Source organism: Cyprinus carpio, chromosome A17 (genome assembly GCF_018340385.1).
Source record: "Cyprinus carpio isolate SPL01 chromosome A17, ASM1834038v1, whole genome shotgun sequence".
Lineage (NCBI taxonomy): Eukaryota > Metazoa > Chordata > Actinopteri > Cypriniformes > Cyprinidae > Cyprinus > Cyprinus carpio.
Genome location: NC_056588.1, coordinates 23834114 through 23847029, shown reverse-complemented (window position 1 = coordinate 23847029; position 12916 = coordinate 23834114). Strand labels below are relative to the sequence as shown.

The following is a 12916-nucleotide window of genomic DNA, read 5'->3' as shown; positions in this document are numbered from 1 at the left end:
CTGGTTACAGTACATGAGCCTAAGCTCTTTTCAATAAAATCCATGCAAAATAGGGTTGTCAACCATTCAGTAAAATATGGAATTGTCCCGTATTTAAGGCATTAGAGAAGCGTTCTGTATTAAAGCTATACGAAACGCAGTTTGTCCCATATTCGTTGGCATATAACAAATTAATCTTTCTTTTTGCACTAATCATTGTTTATTGCATGATTGCAATAACATTTTAGTTCAAAATTTAAAAATGTCATTGTTTCATAGATGTTCAGTTATTATACTTTCAAATTGTATGCCATATTGTATGTAATTTCACAGTATACAGTCATGGCCAAAAATATCGGCACCCTTAGTAAATATGTTCAAAGAAGGCTGTGAAAATTAATCTGCATTGTTAATCCTTTTGATCTTTTATTTAACAAAATCCCAAAAATCAAACCTTTCATTGGATAATAAGAATTTCAAATGGGGATAAATATCATTATGAAATAAATGTTTTTCTTAAATACACGTTGGACACAATTATTGGCATCCCTAGAAATTCTTATGAGTAAAATGTCTCTAAAGTATATATTTCCATTCATATTCACAATTTTAAGCACTCCAGGGTGATTATGAATATGAAATTATCCAGCCATGAAAACACAGAAATATAAATAGGAGGGAAAATAAAGCCCAAATCCCCTTAATCATCCATTACAATGAAAAAAAAACAAAGAATATATTTCTGATGTACAGCAAAAGATTATTGAGCTTCACAAATTAGTGAAGTGGCTTTAAGAAAAGAGCTAGAGCAGTGAAAATTCCCATTTTCACCATCAGGGCAATAATTAAGAATTTCCAATCAACAGAAAATGTTACAAAACTGCCTGGAAGAGGATGTGTGTCTATATCATCCTAATGCACAGTGAAAAGGAGAATTTGAGTGGCTAAAGACTCTACAAGGACCACAGCTGGAGAATTGCAGAAAATAGTCTCGGGGTCAGAAAACCTAACAAAAAAAAAAAAAAAAAAATTGTCAAACAGAACCAACCTCACCTTGTTTGGGAGGGTTTCAAGAATTGTCCTCACTCATCCAAAAACAAACTCCAGCATATTCAGTTATCAGACACGACTGGAACTTCAAACGGGACTGGCTTCTATAGTCAGATGAAACTAAAAAATTAGCTTTTTAGGGGGAAACACTCAAGATGGGTTTGATGAACACAGGGATAAAAAGTAACCCATGTGTACTATGAAATATACTGCTGTATTTTTGATGTTGTGGGCCTATATTTCTGATGGAGGTCCTGGGCATCTTGTTTAGATACATGGCATCATGGATTCTATCAAATACCAACAGATAAAAAATGAGAAGGGTCTGGCTGCAGACTTGCACTTGCACTCTCAGACACTTGGGCTTCCGCTAGTGACATCACTAACAGTCTTTTTTTATTTTTTATTTTGTTTTTAAAAAAAAATATGGGCCTACCGGAACGCAAAAAATCAAATTCTGACATTCTCCAGAACAGGATCAAATAAAGTACTGGTCATAATACTCACATAAAATGTTTAATGTGAAAAAAGCGGTTCACTGACTGCGCAGCACAGCCACAAGCGCCACAGTTACGTTTGGGATAATTTTATTTTTAATACTATAGTGTCATTTGAAAACATTGCAATTGCCTTTTAAAATACAACAACGAGCACCACGAAACCATTTAAAGAGGCGCATTCAGCGGTCTCCTTGACGAGAAACAGTCAACAAAGTAAAATGATCTCAAACGTATAGCGCTCTCTTCATTTTATCAAATGATCATAATCACATCTATTCATTTTACAGTCCTGCTACTAGCATTTTATTCAGACTAAAACCCCTTTAATTCGGGTGAGAAAGCTTTTTTTCAGAGTGGCTTTTGCACATAATAATAATAATACCGCTGCAGACGCATTTTGCAGCATTAAGGTTATTAATTGATCGTTAATTTAAACGACGATCGATCATGGAAATTATCAAATATTGACATCCCTAAATGCAAATGAGTTGGATGGAAACCTGGCTATTGTCTGCATCAAACCATCATTCCGAACAAATGTCATTCACCGTTCTGGGCTGCTCCAGGACAGCTGTCTCTACGGGCATGGTGCTGTCTGTGAGCGGGGCGGAGTAACGTAGCCCTCAATCAGGCTGCAGTGTTTGTGAGAGCTGCCACCTTCTCCACCCCATTTACAGAGTGAAAATCTGTGACTACCTTTATCTCCCAGGACTGTTGTTGAATCTTCCAAAAGTTTTGGCTTGGGCTCCTTCACATGCAGCAGCAGCACCTTCCACTGCACCAATAACACAGGGCTGCCCGCCGACGTGCCTGAATGTAAATCTGCGCTACTAAACACGGATATCGGCCGATGCCGATATATTAAAAAATGACAAATATCGGCTCGATATATCGGTCGACCTCTGACCTCAGAATTCGTGCTCTGCATTTAACTCATCCAAAATGCACACACACAGCAGTGAACACACACATACACAGTCAAATCAAGTCACCTTTATTTATATAGCGCTTTAAACAAAACAGATTGTGTCAAAGCAACTGAACACAAACTTGGGAGAAACCAGGCTCAGTTCTCCTCTGGCCAAACGAAACCAGCAGTTCAATTCCAGGCTGTAGCAATGTCACATTGTGCAGAGGACTTGGTTCCTGTGTTGGTTCCAGGTTCCTGTGGTCTTGTCCCGGTGGTCTTTACTACCCAGTCAGTAATAAAATCCACCCAGCAACAGCTTGTTGAACGAAAATTGCTGAGAGCTGAGACAGGTATTTTGAGATAAATTCGTCGTTATGTGTCCATTCAAGTGCAAGAAGACACGAAAGAAAACTGAATTCTGTGTTCTTGCACTTTCTGAAACACAACTTTGTGCACACATTGTGTGTGTGTGTGCAAAAAACAGCATGAGAGTACCAAATTGTGTTCTCTTTTCGCATATTTTTGTGCTTGAATGGTTTAAAATGACTTGAATGTTTAATTGCCAAAACTTAGAAACAAGTGCATCAGTCTGTGATAGTTAAACTTTGCTACTTATCTGCGAATCATATGCGTGCCGAACCGTGTACATATCACAGAAGTATAATCCATAGAAACCCTCATTTGAATTAATTGGCTGTTTTTGCCCATACAGTGAAAGTCAAGGGGGTCCATAAGTTTCTTGCACCAAAAGAACAAACAGTAATCTGTACAACTGTACAGTCTGTACCAGTGGTATTATCAAGTCTTCTTAGGTAGATGATCACTTTACAAGTTTTAGGCATCAGAATATTAAAAAATCCATTTTGTAACTTCTGTAAGGCCTAGTTGAACATCACAAACATGTCATCATAGAAAGTGAATTTAAATTTCATTGCTCAAACTTCTGTTCTCTTAAACTTATATATAATTCCTGTAGTGATAATTATAATAATACTTTTAAATATTTGTGTTTGCATTAATTATTTGCATGTGTATTTGCATTAATTATATATAATAATTTTATGCTTTATCTTTCTTTCAGAGCAAAATACCCATCTTGTATGTTCTTTCAATACAACACCCAGCTTGGACCTCCATATTACATCCTTGTTGATACCAACTTCATCAACTTTTCTATTAAGGCCAAATTAGATGTTGTCCAGTCAATGATGGATTGCCTCTATGCTAAATGTAAGTCTCAACACTCTCAGAATTATTTTCATCGATGCTGATGTTGAAGAGGATGGGTGTATTTTGGATGTATTGATCACTGTAGAGATTCCTATGCAGCAGCACTGAACATAAATGATGCTGTGTTTAATACAGAGTGTAACAAAGTTAAAAGCTCAGTGAAGGAGAAGGCGGGAACCAGCAAATATTTAAACATAAAACTTTAATAATCAAATAAACACAAAACGAAAGTAAAAGCTCTCGCGTTCCCCCATGTGCTTCTCATACTTGTTTACATCAGAGCGGCACACACCTCTTTCAAGCAGCATACAGCGGTGTTGTGCAATTTGACCAGTTGGTGGGAATAGTATTCTTAAAATGCATTCCAAATTCTGAATAATTTGTAATATATAATTATTCACGGTATTTAGAAGTGCCTACGATAACAGTATCGTGCATATTCATTACCGTGATATATTGCATTACCGAATACCGGCACATGTCTAATCCCCACTTTTAAATGCAGCCTCCTTCTCTAGCCTTAGCTGTCTGAGTCTGGTTGTGAACCAGGGTTTGTCATTGTTGTAACTCACCCTGTGTGTGATGGAACACAGCTATCTTCACAGAAGCTTATGTACGATGTCACAGCCTCTGTATACTCATCCAGGTTGTTGGTATAATTCCTGAATACATCCCATGCAGTACAATCCAAGCATGCCTGAAGATTCCCCACAGCTTCTCTCGTCAACTGCTTTGATATCCTCACAACAGGTTTGGAAAGCTTTAATTTATGTCTGTATGCAGGAATTAGATGGACCATGACATGGTCAGAGTGACCCAGTGAAGCTCGTGGGACGGCGTGATGGGCACTGCTTACTGTAGTGTAGCAGTGATGCAGAATATTCTCCTTTCTGGTAGGACATTTAATAGATTGTCTGTATTTGGGGAGTTCACTTGTGAGGTTTCCTTCTTTAAAGTCTCCAAGGAAAATAACAAAAGAGTCCGGGTTTGTGCACTCCATCCACAGTATATGTTCGGCAAGCGTACTCTGTGCATCCTGCACGTTGGCTTTTGGTGGAATGTAAACACCAACAAGTATGATTGAAGCGAACTCGCGTGGGGAGTAAAAGGGCTTGCAGTTAATGAAAAATGACTCAAGATCATTAGAACAGTACTGGTGAACCACTGTCACATCATTGCACCGTCCACTGTTAGTATAAAAACAGATTCCTCCACCTTTCGTCTTTCCTGAAAGGTCCGCGCAGCGATCCGCTCTAAAGAGTTGGAATCCTGCCAGCTGCAGCGCAGAGTCCGGTATCATCTCACACAACCACGTTTCAGTGAAGCACTTCACTGATGACGAAGAAAAGTCTGTTTTTTTCCTACCAGTAGCTGAAGTTCGTCCATTTTGTTGAACAGTGAACGCACATTGGAAAGAAATATTCCTGGTAGCGGTGTACAATTTCCGCATCTGCGGAGGCGCACCAGCACGCTTTCCCCCTCCTCCAGCATTTCGCTGCATACGCAAAGGTGAGTGCACCTTTGACCAGGATGTCCAAAAAATTAATGGACGTGTCGATGAAAATGGGAAATAAATCAAAAGGGACTGTAGCTCTAATGTTCATGAGCTCTTCTCTGGTGTACAAGCTCAATGTATCACCACAAAATACCATTTTAACAAACAAAACAACACAAGACACAGTGCACCAACACACCATAGCAACTGTCCACAGCACCATCTTAGTATCGTAAATAATGGTAATTTTCATTTTGCAGCATGTTCTTGAGATGGGAACTTTTTTGAATCACAATTTCTGCGCTGATTACTCATAAAATGTGAACTGGGGTCATATGCATAAAAAGTCTCAGAAATGCTCTTAAGAAAAGATCATGCCTAAGTGTTGTGGCATAAGAACTATAGTGACATAGAAAAAATGACCATCCTCAACCACTGAATCAATCAATAGTGTGCTTGCAAGGATGTATTATAATAGCATTATATGACACCAATCATTTGTTCATAATTTCTAACAACACAAAATGGTGTTTTAGTAACGTTTCGTGTTGAATAATTTTTGATGGATGAATGCTAATTTTAATTCCCTGTATTTATTAATTTAAATGTTTATAATTTTTTTTAATCTGAGTGCTTTATGCATACAGACCCTGATCCTCATACAAGTTACACAGTCTGAAAAAACTAATAACATACATTTTTAGTTTTCAAGCTAATACATTTCTGTGCATTTATGTTGTTGTGTTATTCAGGTGTCCCTTGCATAACAGACTGTGTGATGGCTGAGCTTGAGAAATTAGGGATGAAGTTTCGAGTGGCTTTGCGGTAATGCACATTTACATGACATACATCTAACAGTAACAGTGTCTTGAACACTAGGGACCAAACCAATATTTGGTGGCAGGGGCATATCAATAATCATTTTTTATTTAAATGTCCTTTTTTATTTTTAGTTTTTATAAAATATTTAAAAGGTATAATGAAAAACATATTATTTTTTTATTGTTTTATTATTATTTATTTTATTGTTTGTAAAATCAAGTTGAACTATTTGCAAATAATAGTTTTATTTTAAAATATGCACACATTCACTTTTATTCATATTCAATTATGAATTACATGAATAACACCTATATTTTCTATAAAACAGAAACAGAAAAACTTTTATGAAAGACACATTTCTTCCATAAAACACTTGGCAAATATTAAATGTTTAGCTACTTAAATCTGGCACTCTTTCACTGTAAAAAAAAGCGCTGGGATGCACACTCGGCTTCTCTGAACAGTTAAGCTTGTCTTCTCTGATTTGATTGGCCATCTTAATCATTTTGACGTTGATGAGCATTGTTACACATCTGAGGCAGTTGATCATAAAAATGTATTCTCTAAAACGTTGTCATCCTAACAACACAGTGTAATGTGTAACGAAGTACAGCAGACCAGCACCAGGAACAACAAACATGCCTTTCTCGACTAGAACATTGGAAATCAACTTTCATTCTGCTTTGTTCATAAAAATATTAGATGTAGTCAGTGAAAAGGACTATCTTGTTGAAAAGTATACATCACCTTTGCTTTTAAAGGTTCATGTTTCAGCACCGATTAGTTCCCACCCACAGTTTTTAAAAATAGTAAGTGGATGTGTTATGCTGTGAAGTTGGAGGGGTAAGAGGCGAGACAGACAGCACAACAAAGGCTTTCGAGATTGTTTAATTTTGCTCTCACTGAGTTGAAAGCATCAACGTTTTCCACAAATGCACACTACAGTTCACTCTTTCACAGAACAAAATAAACACATATATATGGTAAGCTCAATGTACAATACACAAATACCTGTACACATATAACGCATATAATTTAATGCACAAATAAATGCATATGCATGATAAATATCTTGAAGAAATCTGTTCTGTTCTAGTACTCTCTGATCATAGAAAATATAACTAGCTTTGTTTGCCCTTAGCATGTTATGCTTAGACTTGTCACAATGTTGTAATTAAAAGGCATTTTTTTTCTGGTTAGAAGTTGTGTGTGAACAGGACCAGTTTTTGAAATGCTGGCAAATCAGCTGCAGCATTTGCTGGCCTAAGTAGTAGTAATTTTGCAGGAAAATTTCACCGTTGTTGCAGTGTGTGCCACTGCAGTTAGTCATAAGATTAACTACATTGTGGACAGCAATGGCAATTACTGTAAATTTTTTAACAGTTTGTACAATTTGATGACAACATTTATATTACATTTACATTCAATCATTTAGCAAATGCTTTTACCAAAAGCAACTTACAAATGAGGTAAAAAGAAGCAAATTTGTAATAATTTTGCTCTGACTTGTGAATGGCAGACATCCCACCTCTCCTGGAGTGTCCCACATATTGATAGCTGCTCCCTGACACCCACAAATTCTATACAAAATCCCAGAAATTGAGTGAGAGAGAGAAACTGTTTCCAGGATATTAGACTATTTTTGGTGATTTAATCAAAAGTTGTCACCATCTGGAATGATAACAGTATGGATAAAAGATAGAAAGCTGTTGTGTATGTAAATTTTAGATGTGGTGCATTTACCAGAAAAGGTAAAACTGGAATTTTACTTTGGTTTTAACAGGTTTTAAAGTGGCTACTCTTTCTCCTTTGGCTTTTATGCTGATTTGAACTTTTTTTGTAGGATTGCCAAAGATCCCCGGTTTGATCGATTACCTTGCTCACACAAAGGAACGTATGCTGACGACTGCTTGGTGCAAAGAGTAATGCAGGTATGGTATATATTACAAATATTACATTTTCAAATATATATTAGGAGTGAAAATTAAGTAACTTCACAAATCTATAAAATAAGTGAGACTATGGAACAATTCTAATCTCAGAGCTGATACCCATTTTATATCTTGCTTTACATTGTGACTAAAGCATTCCCAATTGTTTCATTAGCACAAATGTTACATTGTGGCCACAGTGGACAGGGACCTAAAAAGGAGGATTCGGAAGATCCCAGGAGTCCCCATCATGTACATCTCCAATCACAGGTACTCAAGCTCAATTCGCTACGTCTCGCCTTAATGTTACTGAGGAGAGGCTCTAATGAGTACAAGTGAAAAAGCCTAGGTTATGTGCAAACGTCAGAAATTGATTAAAGCCTATTGGTAAATGTGTGTCCAGGTATGTCCAATCCTGGTCTTTATAGGACCACCATTTTGAAGAGTTTTTAGGTGTGCTTGACTTCGGCTGCAGCTGGATTTTAATGTTTGGTGAGACTCGCTGCTTGCAGTCAGGAGAGGTGTTGAAAATGGAGATATGAGGTCGGACAATTTCTGCTTCCCATAGTGATGCCCTGGCAGTGTTTGCATACTTTTTCACAGATTAAATGGATTAGATGCAATATTTTTTAAATACACAGACGTTTTGGATGTTTTCTTGTAGCAACAAATACTATTCGTTCAAAAATAAAAGTACTGCTTAATACGGCACCTGTATAAAGATGAATAAAATAACATAGGCCAATACTATTAAAATAACATTAAAATCCCAAATTATTTTAATTCTGTTTTTACAATTGGGATACATGAAATGAGTTAGTATTTTTATAAAAACACAGATTTGTGAGCATTACCAGAAATGAAGGTGTCAGAATGACATGAAACACATGATCATGGAAATGATGAGTTTGGCCAATGGTATAATAGCTGCATTGTTATCAGGGTGTCCAACCACTCTGGAGAAGCTGCACAGATTGAGCCAGCCAACTGCTCTCAAATCACTCTCACTGGACTTTGATGGCATATGTTTCAGTGACATGGCATCGCCACCGTCTCAAGTCAGACAGAATTTCTAACTGGCATGCATTGCTTTAAGTCAAACCGATTGGTCTTTGCAGCACCGAATCAAGTCGAACACACCTATTGTCATTACAGGAGATTCTATAAAGATTTTCTGACTGAGTAACCGTAATCAAGTGTGGTGTAGCTTTACTGAATGGCTCAGTTTAGACTTGTATATGTATGTGTGTGTGTTTATGTATGAATTTATATTATGTATATTTTTTGTATTTATTATAACAGAAGAAAATGATCTTGTCACCTATGTAAATTAATAAAACTGTTATAATATTTTTTTTTTTTTCAGGTATAACATTGAGAGAATGCCGGACGATTATGGTGCACCACGGTTGTAGTATACAATGTTTTTTTTGTTATTGTTGAAAGAATTTGTTTGGTGGAAATCCCCCACCTTCTACCTTTAAATGATTTCCCTTTGCGAATTATGTTCAGAACTCAGAACAATACGTTTTTGGCAGCCCAGATTCCCAGCAGGTCAGAGTACATTAGAGGAAATTAAAAGGAGGGAAAAATAGGAAGAAAATTATCTGCAACCAATGAAAATAACTAACACAAAATGCAAATCTAGTGGCTTTTGTGGGGAACTTCAGTGATCTAGGATCTCCTCTTATTGATATTAATGTGTTATTGATTTAAATTATTTGGTGTCTATCAACAATAATATTGATTTAATCAAACACATTGTAATAGTTAAAGACTACTTGGCCAATTTAATATGTTAACAGCTCACCAATGCGGTGTTAAAAAATAATTTCCCTTGAAGCCACTCCCTGGTACTCTTATATGTCCGTTGGATCTTAGGATTTATTTGCTGAGCACATTCTTTTGTTATTATCGTAACAATGACATCTCTGTCAGTTGTTTACACATCTGGTTGGATTCCATCTGCTTGGAGGCTGCCGTAAATAAAAATCACCATTGATAAACAAGTTATCAGTATCCTTGTTTATTTCAAATTATTTTTTGTCAATTATTGCTGTTAATTATTGTTAGCTTCATGTGGCTAAAACCATATTTACATTGTGCAGTGCCACACAGGATGATTTGAATGCAGTTCAATTTAAATTGGGCTACTGTATTCTGACAATGTACAGCTAGCTATATATATGTGTGTGTGTGTGTTATTTTAATTATATATATATATATATATATATATATATATATATATATATATATATATATATATATATATATATATATATATATATATATATATATATATATATATATATAATTAACATACACACACACACACACACACACACACACACACACACACACACACACACACACATATTTCACATTAAATTTATTTCACATTAAATGATATATATATATATATATATATATATATATATATATATATATATATATATATATATATATTTTTTTTTTTTTTTTTTTTTTTTTTTCATTTAGCAGACACTTTTATCCAAAGCTACTTACAAATGAGGACAATAGAAGCAATCAAAACTAACAAAAGGGCAACAATATGTAAGTGCAAATGAAAAGTCTCAGTTAGCCTAACACAGTACACATAGCAAGGTATTTTATATTTATATATATATATAAAATATACAGGTGCATCTCAATAAATTAGAATGTCGTGGAAAAGTTCATCTATTTCAGTAATTCAACTCAAATTGTGAAACTCGTGTATGAAATAAATTCAGTGCGCACAGACTGAAGTAGTTTAGGTCTTTGGTTCCTTTAATTGTGAGGATTTTGGCTCACATTTAACAAAAATCCACCAATTCACAACAAATTAGAATATGGTGACATGCCAGTCAGCTAATCAACTCACACAAACCTGCAAAGGTTTCCTGAGCCTTCAAAATGGTCTCTCAGTTTGGTTCACTAGGCTGCACAATCATGGGGAAAACTGCTGATCTGACAGTTGTCCAGAAGACAATCATTGACACCCTTCACAAGGAGAGGGTAAGCCACAAACATTCATTGCCAAAAAAGCTGGCTGTTCACGGAGAGGAAAAGTTCACTGGAAGGAAAAGTGTGGTCCAAAGCGGTCCAAAGTCCTTTTTTCAGATGAGAGCAAGTTTTGTATTTCATTTGGAAACCAAAGTCCTAGAGTCTGGATGAAGGGTGGAGAAGCCAAGTTGTTTGAAGTCCAGTGTTAAGTTTCCACAGTCTGTGATGATTGATTTACAATGTCATCAGCTGGTGTTGGTCCATTGTGTTTTTTGAAAACCAAAGTCACTGCACCCGTATACCAAGACATTTTGGAGCACTTCATGCTTCCTTCTGCTGACCAGCTTTTTAAAGATGCTGATTTAATTTTCCAGGAGGATTTGGCAACTGCCCACACTGCCAAAAGGACCAAAAGTTGGTTAAATGACCATGGTGTTGGTGTGCTTGACTAGCCAACAAACTCACCAGGCCTGAACCCCACAGAGAATCTATGGGGTATTGTCAAGAGGAAAAAAGACCAAAAAATGAAGAGAAACCTGAAACCTTCCATACCACCTCAGCAGTGCCACAAACTGATCACCTCCATGCCACGCCAAATTGAGGCAGTAATTAAAGTAAAAGGAGCCCCTACAGAATTATGTACAGTAAATGAACATAATTTCCAGAAGGCCAACAATTCACAAACATTTTTTTATTGGTCTTATGAAGTATTCTAATTTGTTGAGATTTGTGAATTGTTGGGTTTTTGTTAAATGTGAGCTAAAATCATCACAATTAAAAGAACCAAAGACTTATACTACTTCAGTCTGTCTGCATTGAATTTATTTAATACACGAGTTGCACAATCTGAGTTGAATTACTGAAATTAACTTTTCCACAACATTCTAATTTATTGAGATGCACCTGTGTGTGTGTGTGTATATAGATAGATATATATATATATATATATATATATATATATATATATATATATATATAGATATATATATATATATAGATATATATATAGATAGATAGATAGATAGATAGATAGATAGATATACACACAAAGAAAAACAAGTAGATAGAATAGAAAAAAGTAGTGTTTTTTTTATAAAAAAATAAAGTAGAATTAAAATAGAATAAAAAGTGCAAAATCATTTACTTTACATTTATGCATTTTGCAGACGCTTTTATCCAAATGCGTCTGCAAAATGCATAAATGTAAATGTAATGTAAATGATGAGCCTAACCGGATGGTGAAATTTTCATAAAGTGATGCATTTGTTGAAACCACAAGCAGTTCTGTCTTAGTCAGATTAAGATGAAGGTGATGGTCCATCATGCAACTGGAATGCTGAGATGCGAGCAGCTATCGTCGGATCATCAGGATGGAATGAGAGGTAAAGTGGTATCATCAGCATAGCAGTAATGTGAAAAGCCATGTTTCTGAATGACAGAGCCTAACTCTGCTAAATGACATATATTAGGGCTGTCAAATGATTAATCACGATTAATCACATCCAAAATAAAAGTTTTGTTTGCATAATATATGTATGTGTGCAGGGTATATTTATTATGTATATATAAATACACACACATAAATTATATATTTAGAAAATATTTACATGTATATACATTTATATATTTATATTCTTATATTTTATATTATATATAAATATATTTAATATATAAACATAACATATTCTTCTTAAATATATACATGCATGTGTGTGTATTTATATATACATAATAAATATACACAGTATGCACATATATTATGTAAACAAAACTTTTATTTTGGATGTGATTAATCATGATTAATCATTTGACAGCCCTAATATATATATATATATATATATATATATATATATATATATATATATATATATATATATATATATATATATATTATATTTTTTTTTTTTTTTTTTTTTTTTTTTTTTTTTTTTTTTTTTTTTTTTTTTTTTGCTATCCAGCATTTGCTGTTCTGAGGAATGATTTATACCTGTCT

At 35.0% G+C, this 12916-nt stretch overlaps 1 protein-coding gene across 1 annotated transcript in view; it reads left to right on the top strand.

Annotated features, from left to right (window-relative positions):
- Window positions 1-9926, top strand: part of LOC109079154 (FCF1 rRNA-processing protein) — a 28608-nt gene extending 18682 nt beyond the window's left edge. Inside the window, exons 4-8 of the mRNA XM_019094319.2 lie at window positions 3521-3669; window positions 5917-5989; window positions 7830-7917; window positions 8093-8187; window positions 9284-9926. Of these exons, the coding sequence (XP_018949864.1) occupies window positions 3521-3669; window positions 5917-5989; window positions 7830-7917; window positions 8093-8187; window positions 9284-9332 (454 nt within the window). The 3' untranslated portion in view covers window positions 9333-9926. The remainder of the gene's footprint in view (window positions 1-3520; window positions 3670-5916; window positions 5990-7829; window positions 7918-8092; window positions 8188-9283) is intronic.
- Window positions 9927-12916: the final 2990 nt, after the last annotated feature.